Below are 25033 nucleotides of genomic sequence, written 5' to 3'. Positions count from 1 at the left end.
GGTGGATGATCTCTGGAGGGCCAGGGATAGGGGTTGTTCCTCTGCCCTGGTCCTATTAGACCTCTCAGCGGCTTTCGATACCATCGACCATGGTATCTTGCTGCGCCCGTTGGGGGGATTGGGAGTGGGAGGCACCGTTTATCGGTGGTTCTCCTCCTATCTCTCCGACCGGTCGCAGACGGTGTTGACAGGGGCAGAGGTCGGCCCGGGCGCCTCACTTGTGGGGTGCCGCAGGGGTCGATTCTCTCGCCCCTTCTGTTCAACATCTATATGAAGCCGCTGGGTGAGATCATCAGTGGCTTCGGTGTGAGGTACCAGCTGTACGCTGATGACACCCAGCTGTACTTTTCCACACCAGGCCACCCCAATGAAGCTATCGAAGTGCTGTCCCGGTGTTTGGAGGCCGTACGGGTCTGGATGGGGAGAAACAGGCTCAAGCTCAATCCCTCCAAGACTGAGTGGCTGTGGATGCCGGCATCCCGGTACAGTCAGCTGAGTCCTCGGCTGACTGTTGGGGGCGACTCATTGGCCCCGATGGAGAGGGTGCGCAATCTGGACGTTCTCCTGGATGAACGGCTGTCTTTTGAAGACCATTTGACGGCCGTCTCCAGGAGAGCTTTTCACCAGGTTCGCCTGGCGCCAGTTGCGCCCCTTTCTAGACCGGGATGCCTTATGCACGGTCACTCACGCCCTCGTGACGTCTCGCCTGGATTACTGCAATGCTCTCTACATGGGGCTCCCTTGAGGGGCATCCGGAGGCTTCAGTTGGTCCAGAATGCGGCTGCGGGTGATAGAGGGAGCCTCGGGGCTCCCGTGTTACCTATCCTCGCAGACTGCACTGGCTACCTGTGGCCTTCGGGTGCGCTTCAAGGTGTTGGTGACAATCTTTAAAGCGCTCCATGGCATAGGGCCGGGCTATTTACGGGACCGCCTACTGCTTCCAAATACCTCTCACCGACCGTGCGCTCCCACAGAGGGACTCCTCAGGGTGCCGTCAGCTAGGCAGTGCCGTCTGGCGACACCAGGAAGGGCCTTCTCTGTGGGGCTCCCACCTCTGGAACGAACTCCCCAGGACTTCGTCAACTTCGGACCTCCGAACCTTTCGTCGCGAGCTTAAAACGCACTTATTCATCTGCGCGGGACTGGATTAGATTTTAAAGTTATTGGTTTTAAGGGGTTTTTTATTATTTATATTGTTTTTAAATTAGGCAATAGAATAAGTTTTTTAATTGTTGTTTTTTAATTTGTATTTATATGTATTTTAACTGCCTGTGAACCGCCCTGAGTCCTTAGGGAGATAGGGCGGTATATAAATTTGAAAAATAAATAAATAAATAAATAAGATGAGGAAGTTTTATGCTAATCTTCATGGCATCTTAAATTTCAAAATTGTTTGTATTTGTAATTGTTTCAATGCCTTTGCCTCAGATTTTGGTATCAGAATTGTACTGTTTTGTGCAAACTACATTCTGACATTGGGCCAGGCTATCTATGGGACCGCCTGCTGCTACCAAATACCTCTCACCAACCCGTGCCCTCTCACAGAGAGGGACTCCTCAGGGTGCCGTTGGCTAGGCAGTGCCGTCTGGCGACACCCAGGGGAAGGGCCTTCTCTGTGGGGGCCCCCACCCTCTGGAACAAACTCCCCCCAGGACTTCGTCAACTTCCGGACCTCCGAACCTTCCGCCGCGAGCTTAAAACACATCTATTTGTCTGCGCAGGGCTGGACTAGGTTTTTTAAATTTAGATTTTAAATGGTTTTATTATATATATTGTTTTAATTATCGGGCTATATTTAATAAGTTTTTTAATGGACATTTTATCTTGTATTTATATGTATTTTATCTGCCTGTGAACCGCCCTGAGTCCCTAGGGAGATACGGCGGTATACAAATTTGAATAAACTTAAACTTAAACTTAAACTGACAAGTTGCACTCTAGTAACATATTTGAATTTCATAACATGTTCATCTCAATTTTTGTCCAGACTCCCTACATGGCTATAGATACATCAGGTGGAAGTAATCAGGAACAAGAGTTTAATTCAAAGATAAGAGCTGAAGGAATTCAAGGTGGGCTGGACTTAGATCTCTTGTGGGAGTGGAGTGACTTCAAAGTGATTATGTGTTTGACTCTACCCTGGGGCTCAGACTGGTCATCTCCTACAATATAAATCAGGGCTGTCAAACTCCCGGCCCATGGGCCAGATGTGTCATGCATTGGCCACGCCCACATATGGTTTAGCAAAGGGGGGAAAAGCCCCGATATGACACGTGACCTGCCGTGATGACATGAGTTTGACACCAGTGGTGAAATCCTATCGGTTCGCCCCAGTTCGGGTGAACCGGTAGTGATAAAAGCTACTGGTTCGGCAAACCGGTAGTTAAAAAATAGCTACCAGTTGGTCCAAACCAGTATTTCTGACGATCAGCTGTGTCGCATGATTTATATTCGCTAGAAAGCAGGAAATCCTGCTTTCTAGCAAATCTAAATATCATAGCACAACTGTTCCCCCCCCTTACTGTTCTACTTACCTTAGAAAGTGCCTTTTTCCTGTGTGAAACAAGCATTTGGCGCACACTGCGCATGCACACACAGCATGCATTTGCCATGCACCGCACATGTATGGACAGTGAACTGGTAGCAAACCACAGAGGATTTCACCGCTGTTTGACACCCCTGATATAAGTCAATATAAGTTTATGAGAGATTGAGCTTTGAAATGCTATTTGTGATCTTATCAGCATTATTTCAACCAATTCTAATTGCTTGAACTATTTCAAGCTATTTACTTTTAGTAAAACTCACTTTAAACAATAAAAATATGTTCATTTTCATCTCTTCAGAAGGAGACAAAGGTGCTCTTCTTAAAGCTACAAGAGGCAGGATTAAAACACTACTTGTTTTAATCTTCCTTGCTCACAATTATTATTATCACCATTACTATTCCATCATTATTATCTTCCTTATTGTCATTATCATCATCATGCCTAGTTCACAGGGGAATAAGTTGGTGTGAAACAAGAGGACCATGGTCAAGGTATCAGAAGAGGAATGGTGGCAGCAGGAAACTACAGAAATAATAATCAAAAATTATGCATGAATCTAAACAAGAAGGTGTTGAGGCTCAAGGGCCATGACTAGAAGGTGGAGATCTCTCCTTCCACCATGACCCTTAACTGGCTATCCTCTACAGGTGGTTAATGAAATAAGACTAATTGGGAAATTGAGCATCTTTGACCAAATTAAATGCAAAACCATTGGAATTCCTGGAATCTTGGCACTCAGACAAAGCAGCCATCAACAGGTATATGGGGATAAACAACATTTATACATCATTCAAAAGAGACATTTAAAAAAAGGAAAACAAAAATACAGGACACCTCATCATCGGCAATCAACACCCAGATAAAAAGGATTAACACCCAAACAAATGTTCAAGCAGTATACAATACCCTGAACAAGAGCTACCAACTCAGGCAAACAATCATGCAGTAAACGACACCTAATCAAGAAACTATCAAGGGAAAACAACAACACTAACACTGACAGGGCAAGCTACAATATATAAACAGAGAGCAAATCCCTTTCTCATCTAGCACTGAAGATGCAACCTAGTGTGGTAACAAAACATCTGCACAAAAGCAACCAAGCTACAAGAGCACCAAGGATTCCACAGTAAACTATCTATATTCTTTTCATTTGAAGTAAGGTTTCCTTGTTATTTAAAGTGAATGTTGGAGTGAGCATTTTCTTGCCAGAAACTTACAAAACACTTTTGACTTTGAAACTGAGTTCCAAACGCTTCCATAATATTCAAAACAATCTATTTAACACAGAGAGCTGGATATTTCACGCTCACAAAGAGTGTTTTGAATTTGAAATTGTTGGATTTAGAAATGTTTTGAATACTATTAATATTTTGCTATATCCTCATCTTTAGGGGAAGAAGAAAAGAATGAAAGCTGAAAATTTCCCCTAATTTGTTGGAAGTGTATTACATCTCTGAAAAGAATAATTCTGACCTTTGCAAATATATTTTAAAAACCACTGAGCACCTATAGTGTGCACATGAGCATGCACTTTAAATGTATAGCCAGCTGCCTGACTATTTTTCTTTCTGTTAATGATCCCGTAATCCCTTGCATCGAGGTGGAGTCAGAGCAAATGGAGCTGAGTGTTTACTGGCCGGTTGCCCTTCCTGTTGCCAATGCAGAGTTTGCACCTGATATTTACTCATTGTGCCCAGAGAGAGAAATATCTGCTGCTATGTAGGATCAAACTCACAGCCTCCTGATTGTGAGGCGAGAGTTCTACCTCTAGGCCACTGCACCACTCAGCTGGCTGCCTGACTATAATAGTGGTAAACTACTATAATTATCCATATGCATTCTAACCAGCCATACATTGCTTGATTTTGTATATGTGCATACTAAACTAGGCTTGCCTGTGAGGAATAAAAGCTTTCTAATGCTACTTTTTATGGTCCTGGCACCTTGGCAGCAAATAAAGAAATAAATAAATAAATTGCTGAAATAAGATTGTAAGATTTTTTTTAATGCAGGGAAATCTTACAAGATTATATTCTGGGAGGTTTGGTGTTGAGGGATTGGATCAATGGTGGGTTTCAAAAATTCTTACTACTGGTTCTGTGGGTGTGGCTTGGTGTACGTGGCTTGGTGGGTGTGGCAGGGAAAGGATACTGTAAAATCTCCACTCCCACTCCACTCCAGGGAAAGGTTACTGCAAAATCCCCATTTCCTCCCAATAAGCTGGGACTTGGGAGGCAGAGAATAGACAGGGACAGGGACAGTCAGAATTTTTACTACTGGTTCTCCGAACTACTCAAAAATTCCGCTACCGGTTCTCCAGAACTGGTCAGAACCTGCTGAAACCCACCTCTGGGTTGGATAATCTTGGGGAACCAGCAAGTTCCTGATACAGATCAGGTACAGTGAACTAGATTTAATATGAGAAAGTTTTCATTTTGCTAAACCTTTAAATACATAATTTGTTACCATATTTATATTTCTTAACATTGCACTGAGTTTTATTTTATTTGTAAACCACTTTGAGAACTTTAATTGAAAGGCAGAAAAATTGTAGGTTGATATTGGTGGTTAAAGAATTGGGAGAATTTCCAGGCAGGAAAGTATAACTTCTACAGTTAATGCCAATTCTTAGGGTGAAATTAAACCTCTAATCTGGACTTCCAGGGTAAAATTATTGTGTTTCACTTCCACAAAGAGAGAGAATGCATAGTGAGCAGAGAATATTCACTGAGGTCTGATATTAAATATCTGTCAACCAATCATACTGAGAAGACCTGTGGTCCTTCGAGATGAGTCAAGAAATACTCCAGACTAAGGAGTAAGAGAAGTGATTTATTTAACAAAAGGCTGAGAAGGCTTCTATATTCACAGAACGCTGCCTGCTTTAGAAATCTCTTCACCTGAAATTCAGATGAAGGTCACACATGGAGGTTGTGCTAGCTGAGAGACTTTGCTGGTTGCCATATCAACTGGACTTCTCCATAGAAAAGATGTGCTTCTCACTGTCTAAGCTGCATACTAGAATAAAGCATGGCTGACAATCAGCTATGCCCTTATCAGCAGGGATGAGGTTTGTTCTTTTATTTACATGCTACAGTTTGGAGATTAATAAAAATAAAGATTTGGTTGCTTTCCTTTCTTTTTTCTTTTCTTTCTTTTTCTTTTTTCTTTCTTTTTTCTTTTTTCTTTTTTCTTCCTTCCTTCCTTCCTTCCTTCCTTTCTTGGCATATTTTTATTGTTAACACAATACAAAACAATGTAAGAAAAAAGAATAAGATGCAATGAAAGAGTAACTACTAAATATACATTTCTTTAAAATGTAATAATAAAATATTCTAGTAACACATGCTCTCTGTCCCTTCCATTTGTTTCCCCAACTGCTAACTGCAGTTTAAATGTTTATGCTTTACAACTGAACATTAATTATTATTGTTGATGTCTGTTTAAGTCCTAGAAGTCATATTCCAAATGTCTAAAATTGCCTTGTGTAATGTGTTGAATATAAGGAAGCTTGTCTGAATTTTATTAAACTTCTGTTATAGAGATGCATTAACAACTTTGCCATTACCACTCAGCCTCTAGTTATGACTTCTTAGCCTGTTATTGTCAGCAAAGTTTCTGTTTTCCAGAATTCTGCCAGATTTGTTCTTTATTTGTTAATAAATTAAGGTATTTACAAGCCACTATGGTGATGGGTGAAAGGATTTGCCGGTGACATAATCGTTGCTTGGGGAATGCCTAGTTGGGGCTCCTTTCATGTCCCCATGAAGTTGTCCACCAAATTGGTATCCATTTATCTACTCATGGTCGCCTGCTTTTGAACCACTGGGTCAGCAGAAGGTGGAGCGCATGATGGGAGCTTACTCCACCCTGTGACAGCAACCAGGTCTCAAACGTGAGCCTGCTGATCATCAGCCCAGGATTCTAACCTCATGAGCCATCATGTTCTTCAGTGAATTATACTGCAAGCAATAAAAAACACAATATATATTTGCTGTAAAAATATATATTCCATTGAAAGCCAGACGAACTCATTATGTTATACCTTCTTCACCTTGGATAATATAACTCTCATGATTTCCAAAGATTACGTAAACTAAAAATTTTTGAGATGGTAGTTTTACATATCTTGGTGACCACGAAGTTGGAGAATTGCCATTGTAACAAAGGATAGCAAATAGTGCTTAGACCATAAAGGAACTTCCTTTAAGTTCTATATACAAAAACTGATCTACTATGGCATTCTTTTATTTATATCATAAGAGGGCAATGTAGAAGGTGGGTGTTATAAGTGACCTCAAAAATCCTTAGTTTAGCTATGATGCAATAGCCTCAAGGATACTTGCCTGGTGCAATGACACTTTATTTTCAATGTACAGTACTCAATGAATTAAACATTATTATATTTATTTCTGCTTCACTTGCTTTTATTACTAATTTATTGCTGCAGTATAAACAGTATAAAACGTTAACTTTCAAGGGGCCTTTAATATATATATATTTAAAATGAATATTTTATTACTTGTTTTTTCCCATTTTACTATTTTTTTCTTACAAGCTTGGTAGTACAATTGTCAAGAAGGAAAGAAAAATACATAATACTAATACACGCTTTAAATTGTCTAAGATAGTAGAGATAATAATTTTGTGGGGTTTTAAAACAACAACAACACATAAGCAATAATAGGGAGAGATAGCTAAACAAATCTCAGATAACCAAACATTTGTTGCTAGATGGAACACGTGCCTTCTGACTCCACAATTGAAATATATTGTACTACAACCTTTCAAACAACATGTTAACATCTGCAAATTTTAATTCAAGAGATTTAAAGGGTAGAAAATAAGCCCAGATTTCTGGAACAGCAAAATGTAAGTATTCCTGGAAGGTTTTGGAATCATCCAACAGAAAAAAAAATCTATCTTCAAGGCACTCTTGTTCCTATTATTGAGGTTTCTTTGCCGGTCTATAAATAGAGATGTTATACACACATGGCCTCCCAAAGAGACAACCATTTCCAGTGGTTGGGTCATAGTCACACATGAATGCCAGCTTCTCAATGCACTGAATAGAGATCTAGGGAGAGCAGGATGCAAGTGTAGGGCAATTTAGAAAGAAAAGAATGAAGCAAAGTAAAAATCAATTCAGCCGAACTCTACCAAGGCAGGCAAGAAACAAAGGGTCAAAAGATAAAGTAAGAAAAATAGTGTGATTGACACGAGCTACAAGAAGGCTCTAGAAAACTATTGAAGGTGAATGAGAATAAAAATTGTCAGAGGAGAACAACTGTCTAAGCTACCAATATCATCAAGCCAGCTCATTCCATTTTACCATACCATATGGGGAATTATCAACTCTGGGAGTGATTATATTAATAAAGACTATTATATGACAACATTGAAAGTTACGCATCAGTTGAAATGCTTTTAAGAAGTCCTGCAGAGGGTACCAAATGAGCACCAAACTGAGCATGAAGGTTAAAATTATTTTCTTTCTTGAGGTCAGAAAAGTAGCTTAGACGAGAAGAAAGCAGTTTTCCTAATCTCTCACTGAGGCCTCAGTAAAATAAATGCTACATAACTTACTATTCAGATGTTCAAAATGAATAAATCTGAAGACTTTATCGCTTTAGGACATGGGTCTCCAACCTTGGCAACTTAAGCCTGGAGGACTTCAGCTCCCAGAATTCCCCAGCCAGCAGAGCTGGCTGGGGAATACTGAGAGTTGAAGTCCTCCAGGCTTAAAGTTGCCAAGGTTGGAGACCCCTGCTTCAGGAGGCAACACAGAAAACTAGAGGAAGGAGTTAGGATGATGACTGAATAATACAACCAATATTGACCCAAAAAATATGGAGGCTTGAGCCAAGGGTTGGTCCAAGGAATAAGGAAAGGTAAGTAAATCACAATACCTGGTAATGATTTTGAATATTAATATCTGTTCTCATTGTATTAGACATACAAATGTATTCACAATGCCCATTTGACAGAATAAAATCACTCTGTATCTTTACAAAATAATGCCCTTTATGATAACCTGTTTTAGGCATTGGCATGATTGCATAAGGGTTTTAAACCAAGTTGTTCTGCCTCCTAACATATTTTAAATGCTCCACCACACTCCCATACCAATAACCTTGTGATTGTGGTCCTTGATTTATCAGTGACGTGAATGTGAGGAGATCCTTATTCCCTTGGCCAAAAACCACTGTGGTAAAAATAAATTAATAAAAATAAGTTTATTGAATGGCAAGGTCCAAAAGAATAAATAAGCAAATATTCATTCCAGATTTTTCTACTCAGCAAGACAAGGTCCTAGAACTAAGGTATAGGATCGATACAGTCATAGGGTGTTAGGAGGCAGGGCCTGTTTACAAGGTGAGTATGGGCATTTGGATCCCCTTGGAGCTTCAAGAAAATGTCTGAGAAACCTTATATTATGAATCCCAGTATTCTGCTGCTGGAAGTTTGAACACAGAATTAAAAAGGGCTAGTTATGTATCATTTTAGTACCAACTTTCTCCAAACAGTCCATAAGACTTAACTATCCAATCTGGCTTGCAGGAATCTAACATGTTTGCTCCCAGAGAGATTCCAGGCAGTTACTTGTTATGAATAGGTAGATCCCTGACAGCTCCTTTTAAAAAATAGTGGAACAATTTGGGAAAGTTATAAAAATCTGGCTGTCATTCGTAGAATAAATGGGCCAGTTCTGCCACTGATCTTGTGCATTTTCTTCTGTGGATTGTTGTGAAAAAAGAAAAAGAAAACCCAAGCTAAAAGCAGAAGCTTACAAATTGATTTGGTTCTGAATATCTTTAACGCCGCTTTAAGCAAGATCTCTTGGTGGTGGTATCACTGGATAAAAGCAAAAACACACTTTCTGCATCTTTGTGGGTGTTTGGGGTCAAAGAGCTACACAGTGGCAACTGAGTCCAATTTACTTTCATATCCCAATCTGGAGATATTATCATTTGAAGATTACAGCAGAGCCCACAGGTAGAAGAATGATTAATTCAGTTCTTTTTCCCCACAGGGGACTTTCTAATCCCCCAGAGAAATGGAAATAGTTCTCAAAAATTAAATCTAAGTCTCTCCCGTCAAAGCCCTATCACTCCTTGCCATCTTTTGTGCGACCTATTTGCTAGTGTTTGCTTATAGATAGGTCACTATTGGTCTGTGTTAGAACTTACTATTCAGTCCCAATGCTATTCCTGCTGCTGAACACAGATAAGAGGCATTTCTTAAAAGTAGCGAAGGTGGGGAATTGAATGGCAGTTCTTGATCAGACTGATCACATTGCTGCAGGGTTTTGGAGGGATTTTTATTAGGTGTAGCAAATGACAGGAAAGCTTTCCTTGAATTTCTCTTTAATTGGTTATTAATTCAAAAGCTATGATGTCTTCATTTAGACTAGAGACTGTACTGCAGTCCCACCAAGACAGGGGCTTTAGGATTTGTCTACTGTCTATTATACTAGCAATACCTCAGAATGCAGGGCCACTGTGATTGGTATGGGCTGAACTGACATATTACACTATATATTGTTTGCTGACTATGATTTATGCAATGAACCAGAATTGGATGACTACATACAACACTCAATGCTAAACTAAATGGACTTCAACATGATTTAGTGCAACGTGTGCATTTAGTCAGATCCATCAAAAGAGATATTTTATTAGCTAAAATGAAGAGGGAGTTTTGTTAGGAAAATCAGTGGCACATAAGTAAGCAAATGCACAATGTTATACCATACCCAAACCCAATAGAAGCGATTCCCAAGACGAATTTAAATGGGGAGAAGAAGATGAAATCAAAGTTCTGGTCCATGAAGACTTCTGCCTGAACAAGCAAGACAGGTAGAGAGCAGGATAGAGGAGAAAACAGAGAAAAGAATAGAGATGAAAGAGAGACAAATGACCTCCTAGAATTGTGATATGATTCAAGGCCATCAATCAATCAATGTGAATTAGTCAATTGGGGGTTAAAATAAAATTGAAACAGCTAACTAGCCCATGTGGTTCTTTCCCTTTTGCCTATTATGGGACTTGCAACATGCAAAGTATAATATATCCCATTAGATTGAGGATTTGCTTTTTTATGGGGGGATGAGAAGGGAAATAGTGAATGGTGATGGTTTTATGCCAGTTTGCTCCTGAGAATGAAATTGCTCTGTGGGATTTGCAATGTAGGTTTGTCTCCTGGGATCAGTCTCTGAAGGTGTCCTGGAAGTCTTTGAGGTTAGAATAGAGAACGATAATAAAATCTTATTTATATTTCTGAGAATATGATTTTCTCTAAAAAAATGTCTAAAAAGTGATCTGGAAAACCATCTCTTTATAAGAAGCTATAGGAAGTAGAAATAGACACAAAGAAATAAACACATTTTATTCCCTTGCACTTCAGTGAAAACTGACACATGAGATAGAATCTGAAATTACAAAATGTAAGATTCATTAAATGTCACTTCTTTAACCTGATGTTCTTCAGATAACTTGGACATCAACTCCCATATTTCTCAGGCACTATAGAAAATGGCATGTGGATAATATTAGGTTAAGAAAAAATGATCTGATAGAAGACACTGTCCATTCTCCAGGTGGATCCAAACTTAGTTTCAGGTATTTTTCCCAACCAGATGGAATGAAGATATGTGCTAAAAATACATAAACTACACATGCTGTTTAGCAAAGAATAAATCTTCATTTCACGCCACTTGATTTAACTTAATTTTGTGCAAAAATGTAATGAAAAGCTATCCTAAAACCACTTTTGGATTCTATTTCTTTATGATATGAGAGTCCAAGTTTTCAGTTTTGCTAATTCTCTTGCTCATCGGAACTGATGCTTATTTTAAGTTAGATTATGATTAGCTGAAAGTGAGCTATAATTATCCAGCTACACTATATTTTATTTCCTCACCACCATCAGCAAATCCATCTGGATGTCAAAAAGGGTCCTAAAGTTATAAAAAGGTGAATATAATAGCCTCACAAAATATACTATAGCAGAGTATAGAGTAAGTGTGAAGGTGATACTTCTTTCAGAAGAAAAGAAATAGCTAAAATAATACCTTTAGGAAGTTGATTCAACAGTTCAGTGAAATTCCCAAGGAAGTTGTAATTAAAAAGTTGAAATATGATGTTCATATCACTAAAATGCAAGTGCCTTGAACTGTGAGATGGGTGGCAAATAAATTTAATAATAATTTTAAACAAACAGCAGAGAATAGTCCAGCTTTAGTCCTGGACGAATCAAGAAGTCCTGCACGAATCAAGAAGAGGGCCGTGAAAATATTTGCAGATCCCTCGCATCCTGGACATAAACTGTTTCAACTCCTACCCTCAAAACGACGCTATAGAGCACTGCACACCAGAACAACTAGACACAAGAACAGTTTTTTCCCGAAGGCCATCACTCTGCTAAACAAATAATTCCCTCAACACTGTCAGACTATTTACTGAATCTGCACTACTATTAATCGTTTCATAGTTCCCATCACCAATCTCTTTCCACTTATGACTGTATGACTATAACTTGTTGCTGGCAATCCTTATGGTTTATATTGATATATTGATCATCAATTGTGTTATAAATGTTGTACCTTGATGAACGTATCTTTTCTTTTATGTACACTGAGAGCATATGCACCAAGACAAATTCCTTGTGTGTCCAATCACACTTGGCCAATAAAATTCTATTCTATTCTATTCTTTGTTGTACAATCAGCTTCTTAATTTGCTCTTGCTTGGTTATTTTTTCTCCCATGTAATGTAAGTAAAAAATAAGTTCAAGATTGAAAGGATTTAAAAGTAAGTAGACATTACTTTCCAACCTTATCACAGGTACTACTTTAGTTAATGTCACTGGTACAGTAAGCAATAACAGCAGATTACAACAAATAGTACTTCTAACCAGGTATCAAGGATCAGAATACAGCTACATCTGAGCTGCTTACCAGCACTGTTTTGTTTCATTAAAAAATAACAAATATTTTATCATCACATAAATGATTGTAACAAACAGTCATTGTTATAGGTCAAATAGAAGTGGTCCTAGCAAAGCAAAATAAAGTGACAACAAAGGACTTTATTTTCTAGGCATAACATGTTGTTTTTCTCCCCCAAAACCGGCAGTGTGAACCAGAGGTGGGTTTCAGCAGGTTCTGACCAGTTCTGGAGAACCGGTAGCGGAAATTTTGAGTAGTTTGGAGAACCAGTAGTAAAAATTCTGCCCCGCCCCCATCTATTCTCTGCCTTTTGCAGAGAATTTTGCAGTAACCTTCCCATGCCACGCCTACCAAACCATGCCATGCCCACTAAGCCATACCCACAGAACCGGTAGTAAAAATATTTGAAACCCACCACTGGTGTGAACATTTCACAAAAACCAATCAAAGGACTGACAATTAACTATCCACTCCCATGCATTCTTATTCAGAGATCTCAATGCATTCATAAAATATTTATCCCTCTCCCACAATAATAGAATCTGGAATCATCCAATAATGATCATCCATTATGATTGGTTAAGAAATTAAGGGTATATTCTAAACTGTGTTTTAATTACAGATAATTATTAGATAACTAAAATAATCTGGGTTTAATTTTACATAAATGGCTAGGTAGGAAGAACATACCAAGCTAGAACCACTCAAACCTTATTATGGCTGATTATGGATAGGTATATTCAACTGGAGTTATGGCTTCTAATACAGACACTTTTAAAAGTGGTAATATTACTAGCACCTATTAATCATGATGGTTATATATTATCCTCAGTATGAGAAATCTCTTAATACCTCTGAGAGATGTTATTGAACTTAGTGCTATTTGGGGCATCTCATACAGATTAGATTCATCATTGTGAGAACAGAAAGCTGTTCAGTACAGTTCTTAACAGAGGTTACTACTAGACAGGTGTGTTAACACTTTTTTCATGGGGTCATATATAAAGCATGTGTGTTGTTCAGCTAAAATAAGTGATCTAGGCTCAGAAACAAAGTTTTAAGGACAGTGCTTCCAACAGCATTTAAATCTATGTGCTTTTCTGAGCTGTTTTCTATGAGTCAGAGTAGATTCATCAAAATACATATATTATATATCCTGAAGTTACACCTTAGCTGCAATATTAAGTAGAAAGTCATATGTAACTGGATTTCAATTAGGATATATGCTACCAAAATTCTATGAAAATGTATCTATCCATTTTGTGCCTCTGTTAACTTTCATGAGGAAGGTGAAGATTTACTCTGATTCTTCATCAGTCAGAATACTAGTGACACACAAGAAGCAAATCCCCAAGAGACAGTAAACCCAGTGGTTTATTGTAGATGGAAAACCACCATCTTCGGTCCTTCCATTCATAAACAAGTCAAGCGTGCAATATTGTTGCTGACAAGCAAGTTTCTGATATACTTCTCCAGGCTCATATTTGTGTTGGAAGAATATAATGCTTTAGTTTAAAAAAATGCAAACAACTAATAACTACTTCCAGCCATTTTCTTCCATGCTTTATTGTTTTCTTCCCCATTTAACATAATTTTGTCCTACAATAATTCCCAAGTCAGGATAAACATAATTATCTGCATTTCCCTTCTATGATACTTAGAGACAAACCAGCTTCTAAACTGTCACAATTCACAGTCCTTGACTGGCTAGTATGAACTAAGAAACTTTCCATTCTTATAACGGCTGTATAAGATTAGCACCATTTCATATAATCTTATATAGGAATGTATTCCAACTGTAACACAGTCTTATCAGCTGCAGGGTTTGTTTTGTCAGCAAACTCATTACCGAATGAGTATTTTGTCAAATAATATGTTTAAACTTAGTTTAAACCTTATTTACTTCAACCCTTAATACTAGTCTAGTCTATAAGGCAGTGTTGGCGAACCTTTCCAACACCGAATGCTGAAAAGGGAGTGTGGATGCAGGGAAGCAACAGAAACCGGAAGAGCAGCTCCCCGGCGCACAGACATGGGAGCACCAGAAACCGGAAGTGCAATTCCCCGGCATGCATGCACGTGCCAGGAAGATGAGCTTCCAGTTTATGGTGTGCACATGCGCACCAGTCACCTGGTCTTCCGGTTTCTGGTGCACATGCGTATGCGAAGACCAACTGGCTGGCGCACATGCGTGGGCTGGAAACTAGAAGCTCAGGTTCCCGGTGCACACATGCGTGCCAAGGAGCTGTTCTTCCAGTTTCCTGTACTTCCGCACGTGCAAAGACCAGCTGGCCAGTGCACAAGTGTGCACCAGAACCCAGAAGAGCAACGGACGATGGCTGGCATGCCTGGAGAGATGGCTCTGCGTGCCACTTCTGGCATGTGTGCCATAGGTTCAACATCATGGGTATAAGATTTGTTTTATAGCAATATTTGGACTCCCTAACTAGAAAGTTTCAACTATAGATGTCAACCATAGATTTATCTAGATTACAGTCATGCACACTGATTAGAAGCAGAACCTCCAAAATTTCAGACTGGAATTTTTTCTAGGGCTAATCCTGATGGCCACAAGATGGTAGAAAGATGATGTAGTTCCAAATCATCCCCATTTAAAATTTAAACTAAAATGTTTAAGCATGCAATTTTAAGCAACAGAGGCTAACAAATGTAATGGTTAGAGACAGGTTCCACACAGAGATAAGAAGATTCTGTTCCTGAATTTCATTCAAATTCATCCAAATGTAGCTATAAATATACCTTGGCATACAAGAGATGATGGTGTTTCCCCTGGATGGACACGGGCTGTAATAAACACCACTTTCTGTTCTGCTCCGGGACGAAGATTCACTGTTGAAGAAAGAAAGAGGTTTTTTTAAAAAAAAATCATGAAATTGACATTCTTTTTCCTATGTTTATCTGACCTTAAATAAAGGAACTATGGATTTTGAGGGGTAGGGCTGTTCCTGAGTGCCTTTGTTTTGTGTATTTATTGTTGCCTTGTTTATTCTTCAATTTTCTCATTGGAAAAAGCAAGAAACAAGATTTCAAGCAACTGCTCTTTTGAGTCAAAACTCTTCAACTAAGACGGTTTTTCTTGACTAAGATTAAGCTTTTCTTCCTAAAGAAATTCAAGGAGTTTAGAAAACTGTTGATCCATAGAACCAAGATATAGAACCCCAGAGGGTGGGGGGGATGTCTTTGGCAAGCCCGATAAGAAGCTTTATGGAACACAAATGGTCCATAATGAGACATTCCCCATTATTGGTTTAGGCCAGGGGTGTCCAACCTTGGCAACTTTAAGACTTGACTTCAAATCCCAGCCAACTAAAAGAACTCCCTTGATAATCTTTCCGATGTTGGATTTACAAAAGAGGCTTGTTAAAGTTTGGAAGAATTTTGTGAGGAGAAAGAAAAAAAATCGGGTTCTATGACATTTGGGCTTTTTTTTTTTAAATTTTTCAAAGAAAGACTATGGCATTGGATCCATGGAAATCAAGATTCAGTCCTCAATTCCAACAAATCTCTTAACACTGGTGAACACACAAAAGGATATTTTTTGAAAAACAGTCATATGCCATGCTTTATCAGCCCACACTAATAAATGTACACAAACATATACCAACAATGACCAAGGGATTCAGCTGCTTTAAGAAGTAATTGTGGATTTAATTAGCAGAATTAATAGAATACTTTATTTTGCCAAGTATGCTTAGACACAACCAAGAATTTGTTTCCAGTACAAATTCTGATTAGTTTATGGTATAATTTTTGAATCCTTTCCCCAGTTTTCAAACTTTAAATATTCATTTTAACTTTTAAAAGTTTTCATCACAATCAGTCCTTCTTGTATAAAAGAAACAAACATATTTTCCCTGGCTTTTTCAATCTTGTATGCTACCTTTAAATGAAAAAAAGAGAAGGGTTGATCAAATGGAGGGTGCATAATTGTAATAAAAGAGCAATACATATGGCCCCAGAGTGACCTTCATTAATTGGTGGCTAGAAAAACAGAAATTCTTTTGCTCTGAAGATGAGCCAGACACAAACAATGAAAGGCAGTAACCTTCCCTGAAGGATACAAAGAACCAGGAGTCAGCTGTGCTAATAGAGAAGAAATCTTGATGGATCATATTTCCCTAGCAACAACAGTGCCCACCTTTTGTGTTTACCTTCTGACTAGCAATGCCCACCTTTTGGGTGTGTTCTACCTGTGTTAGTCAATGAAACTATCCATGAGATCATGATTTTTTGATTGACCTGATTATAACCCTTTAAAACTCATGGCCTTAGAACAAATCCCTGCACCTGGTTTGAAAACTTAAATTTCAAGTGCCCCTTTTTTCTGTAGCATAAAGATATTCAAGAAATGTTAATTGATCTAATTGAATAATTAATTAACTGGCCCGCATGCTAAGTTCAACGAATCCACAGCTTCCTGGGACAACAAGGTAAAGAACAACAAAAATATTGTTATCAAGAAATAGCAGTCAGAGGAAAAATAAACGATATGATATTTTGCCTTCTGTTTACTTTGCTGGCATATTGGGGAAGAATTCATTTCCTTTATTTACTTGAGAGTTAGATAAGAAATCCTTTCTATTTTGGGACAATAGCTAGAAAGAAAGATAAGAAATGTGATAGGTAGATGCAGGATTGTACAAGATTATGTTTAAAACATGGAAGGATTGTGGGACGAAAGAAGAGGGAAAGGGAAAACTGTGCACCATCACTATTCACTTCACTAATAAGAAACATAGCACATCAAAACTCAGGTTGTCCAGCTGCCAGAAAAAAAATTGAACTATGATCTTTCATTAAAAGTTGGAAGCAGGAAGAATCATTTAACTTATTTTGGGGGGCTAGGACATCATACAGTATGGTAACTGAAAGATAACATTGGAGTATCCAGTCATATAAACAACAATAATATTACCATATGCATAAGCACATTATACTGATTTTGCATTCATTCCATGCCACATCATTTGCTATCTTAGAACAGGCATTCTGTGATGGCTTCTGTTTGCTACTGAAATGATGGAAAGTTGGGCTACTTACTACCATTTTATATTAATTTGGCAGCCTGAAAATTAGAAGAGTCATTACAATGATCTAATTTAAGCGCTTGATGTATATGAAGCTGACCTAATAGACAATTGATTTTCTTTCCTTTTGGTTCTGCTGACCATGGGGGAAAAATGCAAATTGGGCATTGTATTTGCATGCTAATTTTATTGCACCCTTGTGTCTTCATAAGAAGATAAAAGTTTGGGCTAATAAAAATAAAACATTTCTGGTTCTAATACAGGCAAATGTTTATGCAGGCAGGTAACAAATTGGTTTGTCATTTAGTAAAACATAAGAGAATGCAATAATCATCTTTAGGCAAAACAGACTGGAGCTTTTGCTTAGCTTTTAGCTTTCATTTGCAAAAATCACTTTAATGTACAGCAGAATTTTCAAAACAGAGTAATAAGAAATTAGCACAACTGTTGCCTCGTTCCCAACTGCATAAAGTACATAGTTATTCAATTCTTATGGTTGGCCAGAGGAAAGGATTATAGGGAAACATAATCAATTCATAGAATTATATAGACATCTGCAATTTATAGATTAGGGGGTATCTTAGAAGTGCATTGTACTCATAGGAATTATTCTTACGTCAACATTTTGAATGCATCTCGCATATCACTGTGACAATGCCGATCACAGAGCAGGCATATGATTTCTTTGTTTCACTGTGTTTTCCTTCCTTTTGTGCATTTGCACAATTATCTAACATTTTCCAAGAGTACGTAACTTGATGAACTAAGATGGTGCTTTTAAGTAGCTTGGGACCAACAGCCTGAGATTTACAGTCAAAATCGGTTGACCTGTTTTTAATCCAGGAACAACAAAAGAGCACCTGTATTTCTAAGCATTGTATTACTCCCATCCTCCCTCTAACAAGGTCTATAACTCCTCTGCTCCTTCCTGGCTGAACGTCCTTGGTGCAGAGGAGAGAAACTGTGCAAACAATTTCAGCATTAATACTTGACTGCATTTTCAACTTAATAACCTGGAGAAGGGATGCTCTTGTCAAGCAAAAGGCCAACAATATCTTTTGCTTTTTGGTTTGTTGTTTGTGTGTGTGTGTGTGCATGTGTGTGTGAGAGAGAGAGAGAGAGAGAGAGAGAGAGAGAGAGAGAGAGGAAAGAGGGGAAGGGAGGGGGAGGGAGAGTTGTTATCAACTATAGAAAGTCGAAAATGGCAAAGCAATTTTGAGTGAGAGGATTTTCTCCTCTTCTACTCTCAATTTGTTTGTTTTTAATCAGCGTGAAGTCTTAGAAGCAAATATTTCTGGCTCTCTGCTTTCTGACATTGTCAAGCCCAATGGCCCTACAAGGAGAGGGAATTAACTAGCACAGAAAGGCCTCTATGTTTATGCCTTCCCATCACAAGCCGGGTTTTGCATTTAGATGAACCATAGGTATCTGCATTTTTTTTTAATATAGGCTCCACAAAATGGAATAGGAAACAGGAAGATGAGTGGCAAGTTATTTGATTCCAAAAGGCAAGATTACAGTAATGCACAATTAAATGAGCAGAAAGTAGTATTTAATGTCACCTGCATGCATTCTCACTGTAGCATGAAGTTTAGCAGACAGGTCTTTCCTTCAGCTGCTCTTTTTGCCTCCTTCTCTCCATTTCTATTTATAAGACAAGTATAGATAAAGCTCTGTGCCCCTCAGAGTGCCAATGCTAAGAATAAATGGAACATCAAATATGTCTTCTGAAAGGCATACATCATCTTGTTAAATTTGTCGGATAATCCCAGAACACTAGAAACATTTCTCAATATCTCCAAAGTGTATGTGTCCTACAAATAATATGTGGTGTAAAATGAGGGAGGAAAAATGCCTCAAAAGGAGATTCAGGGTATACAATTCAATATCCCCCCCCCTCCACATACACACAAACAATAGTTGTACTAGCACAATAGTATCATTTTTATTGCAATTACTCTTGCTGTTAAATACTCAATCACAAAGGAGATCTGGAAACATCAATATTTTAGGTATGAAGTTATGCAAATGCCTTGATATTTATAAGTGGTTTCATTGTTTTCGGGATGCGTTTTTAGTCTTCAGTTGCTAATGTAAATTGTATGTGCATAACAGAGAGAGAATTTAATACAGGGTGGCTATACATTCAAATGTGAAGCAAAGAGCAACTTGTCTCAGCAAAGAGCTGTATGCCACACAAGCAGTGTATGAAGATGAGATGAAGAGCTGCCACAATTTGTGTTGATGAGACATTCCACATCTCAGCCTGCTGTGGCCAGTAAATGACAGATGCCCTGGGCACACAAAGAAGCCTCTTCTACCTACTGTAAGTGCCAGTCAAAGCAGGAAAAGCATTTTTTAAAATGGCTGCATTGCTCTTAACAGCAAGAGCAGTGGAGGCTCCGCCCAGCCGCCCAGGTGCTTCTGTGCATGTGCAAAAGAGTCACGTGCGAGCGTGAGCCTGTGCGCACCCACGAGCGAACTGGTAGCAATGGGTTTTAAAACCCACCCCTGAGAAGAGGAAAATGCTGCTTTATGGAGTACGCTCACAGCGATTATTCATTTGTAGAAGAGAAATCCCTGTCTCCATATATATCTCCATTAGTGGATGCATGATTTGGAAGAAATTCTTTGAGCCTTCTTTAGCCCCTGCACTTTTCCACTGTTCATTAAAGTCCCCTGATTTCTTTTAGGCAAGAGCCAGGGGAAAAGAAATGTGTCAGGGCTATAAGGAATCTATTGGTTAAAACTAATATAACTCTTAAAGCAACAGCATCTTCCCCACCCCCCACCCCGCCTGGAAAAAATTAAGTCTATTTTAATGAAAGCAGCATTGCTCAAGGGAAGTCCAAAGCTGTCCATTCAGATCATTTTCAAAATGTGCACAGCTAGCTAATCTGCATAACATTCATATGCAAAGGCAGTATATTGCTGAATGCCAATTTCTAAACAGTAATAGCAGGAGAAAGCAACTGGCATTAAGTCATTGTGTTATTATGGGAAACAAAATTTGGATCTGATGGATATTTGGTTTAATCCAGCTGAGCTTTTCTTCCCAGCATCTTGTGTCCTCATAGGATGATGATGATGATGATGATGATGATGATGATGATGATGATGATGATGATGATTTAAAACTTTATTGCAACCATATGAGTTTTAGCAAAACAAAATCACACTTATCAAATCTAAAAAACATAATCAGGGGACTTGTTCCATCAGAAAAACATAAACAGAAGCCCAACTACACATAAGGTACTTAAAACGTAACAATCACCAGCAGATAAAGTATAAGCTTGATGATAAAATATAAGCCAATACAATTTAGTCAGTATAATGTTGGAACAATTCATTTCTTTGCTGAAATGAATCATACCACTTTGTTTATTTCTATAGGTACATGTTGCAAAGTAAAACTCTCAACTTTATTGTTATGAGGATTATCTCTGTTAACATGTGGAATATTCAGTCATGTTGGGAAATGCAGTCTAACGTATCTGAAAAGGGAAAGATTGGCAAAGATTCGGTTAACTAATTAGACATTATTTTATAAAATTTGAATTTCTTTTACTCTGAAATGTGTTTTTTTTTCTGCTTTAGAGTTTAGTCATCTCATCAACTCTTAACACAAAATATCAAGAAGCCTTAATTAGAAACTCAATATGAAATATAGATTCTATGAGTCCATTATTATGCATAAACATATAAGTACAAAGTAGCAGAGAATGAAAAACATTAAATTATACACCTTGAAAGAAAAGAAAGTATATTTCTACAAAGTAAATTGTAATGTGTTGTTGTTTTTTAAAAAATGCCAGCCTAGGGAGAGCTTTTAATTAAAATCAAAGACAAGTTTAATTGTCTATGGAAAAAAATAATCTAACCCACCAAGAACTAAATTTATAAAATAAATGCATGCTGAAGCCCAAGGGCCTTATTCTCAACCATCATTTATTTAAGAGATGGGATATATTGGTAGAAAAACACTGTCAATGAGAGGTTGTATACTTACCTCTGTGAACACATAAATTAGCATGGATATATGTTTGCCAGTTCTTGGTACATGGAAAAAAATTTCTTCTTCGGCCGCAAAGAGAGAAAAGAATTTTGATACCAAGCAACTAAATTTCCTGCCTGCAATTGCTGCTATCTGTACTAATTTCTACTGCAAAAGCAATCTCTGTGTAGCTAATTTGCCTGTTTATGTCTGTGAACACCACTAAATCAAAATGGTTGATGGTGCTGAAACCTAAGAGAAAAGAATATAAATGATTCCTACAATCACAAACTCTTGGCTTAAGCTACCTCCCTGGGCTGTTGTGACAGTAAAATGGGAGAAGAAATCATGTGAACTAACTTGAGCCTCTGAAAGAAAGTGTAGGTTCACTTTTATTTTACAAAAAGATTAATCAATGGTATTTTCCTGCAGAGGCCATTCATCTTGGGACAGTTGGCTTTATGCAATCTTCCTTGTTGTGTCCATCAGTTTTGATGAACAGGTTGAACTGATTTGATAAGTGGACTAAAATGCCGGTGTGTCCTACCACCATGCTATTTGCAAGTGACAGAAAATGTTAGTTCAATCACTTCAATACATCCAATTTCAGCAAAGCAGACTTCCCCTTTTCTCAATACCTAACCAGTTTCTCTTTCCAAGGATGTTACTATGCATGGAAATTGGTTGTGTACCGATTCAACTGAGTTGCATTTTACAACAAGGTGTTTGATGAGCTATATCCTTCTTGCTCTACCCTCATGTGATGTCCAAATTTTTTTTTTCCGAATGACTAGGAGACTCTGAGAAAATTTGGGATGTTAATAGGATATCTGGGAAGTGAAGGCAGAGTTATGAAAGGGATTCTGTTTTATGAATGAAAATGTACTTCCCAATCATAAGGTGTAGATCAGTTCTGGAATCAAATTTGCACAGAGGGACATCAAATCTTGTATCCAAACCTTGACATAACTTAATAGTTACAGGCACTTTGATTTATTGCAGCTTTGTCTTTGCCTTACATAATCTTTTTTTAAAATGTGTCTATCCCCATTTATGAACCTTCTCATAAAACTATCATCCTACAGCTGCGTAGAGAAAAGGGTTTCCCCTTGTCTTAATTTTGATCTCTCTTTGTAAAACCGTTCTTGTGAGCTAAAGAAATCTGCATGCTGAATAATATAGCAGAAGAATATTAATGATGTCCCTGTATATGAAAAGCTTTATTTTTTTCACAGACGTAACAGCCCACCTCAGATTCATTGTAGCTTTTAGCATTTCTCCAGTGTAATTTTTGGTATATTTTAAGAATACATTTCTTCAGCTGATCATCACAAAGCAATTGACTATTATTGGCACTGGAGCATGCACAGATCTTTGGATAGTGACATAAAGTAGATGGAGCAAGAACAATAAGAAAACTAACAATAGTACAATTTAGAAGGAGAAAGCCAAGGCTATTATCCTAGCCTAGAAATCAGGGACAAACAGAGGACATGCATATATCTATAGCTCCAGAAATATCCCGTCCTGTCAATATCAGTCTGAAGGTAGCACATTCTCCCTTGTTCTCTATTCCAGGAAGTGGACTGGACCCCAATCTCTCTGGGGCAATTATCTTTGCAGTATTTTTTTTTTTAATGTTTGGATATTTTCATTTTTCTGTCCTTTGTCATCTGCTACTTTTGTGTCCTTGTACTCATCTGCTACTTTTCCTCACTTTTGAAGAGCAAAAAGGACCCAGATTGTAGGGGGGGCAATAAGTTGACTTTGTAAATATACAAATAGAATGAGACTATTGCCTTACACACTGTAAGCCGCCCTGAGTCTTTGGAGAAGGGCGGGATATAAATGTAAACAAAAACAAAAAAAAACTATAGGAGTTTTGAAGAGAGATTCAAAACAAAGAGTATACAAATCACCTTTACTGGTCAGCTCTTGTCCTAAGGTTTTAGAGATGGATGGAATAGAGTGAACATTGACACAAAGAGGGAGAAGAACATTCTTTGCCCAATGACCAAGTTAATACTTCCCTGGCCATCTCTTCTGATGAGAACGATCCCAAAAGTTCAAGAAGCCGAAGCATCCTACAATAGAAGAATGGATATTGAAAGTTTTCAATTTGGCTGAGATGGCCAAAATCTCAGCCTTCTTGAAAGACAGTACTCAAGAAAAATATCTAAATGAATGGAAGAATTGGATCGATTATATTCAAAATAGATATCGGATTAAGAAATTTCAGATTGCCTTTGAATGAAGGATGTTGTTTTTGATTTTAATGGTCAGGTTATGTGAAAGAGAAGGATTATAATTGTGTTAGATTTTTAAAAATTAATGTATGACTCTTTGTTTATTGAACTATACCTTGTGTTTGCTCTGGGAAGTTGGGGGGGGTTGGAGGGAGGGGGGAAGGAGGGGGGGAGAGGGGATGGGAGGGGGAAAAATTTAATTATTGTTGTAAAACTTTTTCAATTAAAAAAAAAAGAAGCCAAAGCATGAATCTCTGAACTTTGCATTTTATATTTTACTTTTATTTTTCATGTTCAGACATCTGTGTTGAAAGGAAAGGGAAGTCTAAGTAAGTAATGGGTGGCTATAATTAATGTTATCCTTAAAAAGACAGAGGTGAAATGTTTAAAAAGTAACCAATCAAATGGTCATGGAAAAAGTGTAGAGGATTTTTCAAAAGACAGGTATGCAGCTGTATAATGAATAGTACTGTGTAAACTTGTTCTCCCTTTCTTTTATCTTATGATTTTTATATCCTTGGATTACTGATGTTGGAAGAGAACAGTATGATGGGGATATATGTCTCTAGGTATAGCATATACTATTTTGAATGTGGAAAATTTTGTACTGACCTAATCCACCTATGATTTAAACTGTGAAAATCTGTCATAGCATAGTCACTCATGAGATAATACACTGCCAAATACTTTCACCAAGAAAAATCTGAATATTGCTACTGTGATTATTATGTTTTTATTATTATTATTATTTATTTGAATTTATATCCTGCCCTTCTCCGAAGACTCAGGGCGGCTTACATTGTGTAAGGCAATAGTCTCATTCTATTTGTATATTTATATACAAAGTCAACTTATTGCCCCCCCAACAATCTGGGTCCTCATTTTACCTACCTTATAAAGGATGGAAGGCTGAGTCAACCTTGGGCCTGATGTGACTCGAGCCTGCAGTAATTGTAACTGCAGGCAGCTGTGTGTTAATAACAGGCTACATTAGCCTGGTGAGCCACTTCCCAGCCAGATTAGTAGTATCAAGAGGAATGAAGCTATCCTTTATGATTTCTACTTAGAAGAATGCTTGAACCTTTTTTCATCTGACTAGATAGAATGAAGAAACTAAGAATATATTCCTTGATCCTAAAGTGTATTTTTCTTACTTTCATTTTTCTCTGAAAACAGCCACGAGATTTGTTCTCTGGATAGATGAAAGCACAAACATTTCTAACATCTTTGATAAGGAGACA

General features: G+C 38.0%; 1 protein-coding gene across 1 annotated transcript in view; it reads right to left on the bottom strand.

Annotated features, from left to right (window-relative positions):
• The window catches only part of AGBL4 (AGBL carboxypeptidase 4), a 950336-nt gene that overhangs the window by 243812 nt on the left and 681491 nt on the right, over window positions 1-25033 (bottom strand). The window contains exon 7 of the mRNA XM_058175448.1: window positions 15262-15351. Coding sequence (XP_058031431.1) covers window positions 15262-15351 — 90 coding nt within the window. The remainder of the gene's footprint in view (window positions 1-15261; window positions 15352-25033) is intronic.

The sequence above is a fragment of the Ahaetulla prasina genome, chromosome 3, assembly GCF_028640845.1.
Source record: "Ahaetulla prasina isolate Xishuangbanna chromosome 3, ASM2864084v1, whole genome shotgun sequence".
In the NCBI taxonomy this organism is placed as follows: Eukaryota; Metazoa; Chordata; class Lepidosauria; order Squamata; family Colubridae; genus Ahaetulla; species Ahaetulla prasina.
Note: the sequence above shows the minus strand (reverse complement) of the source record. Positions and strands in the feature narration are given on the sequence as shown.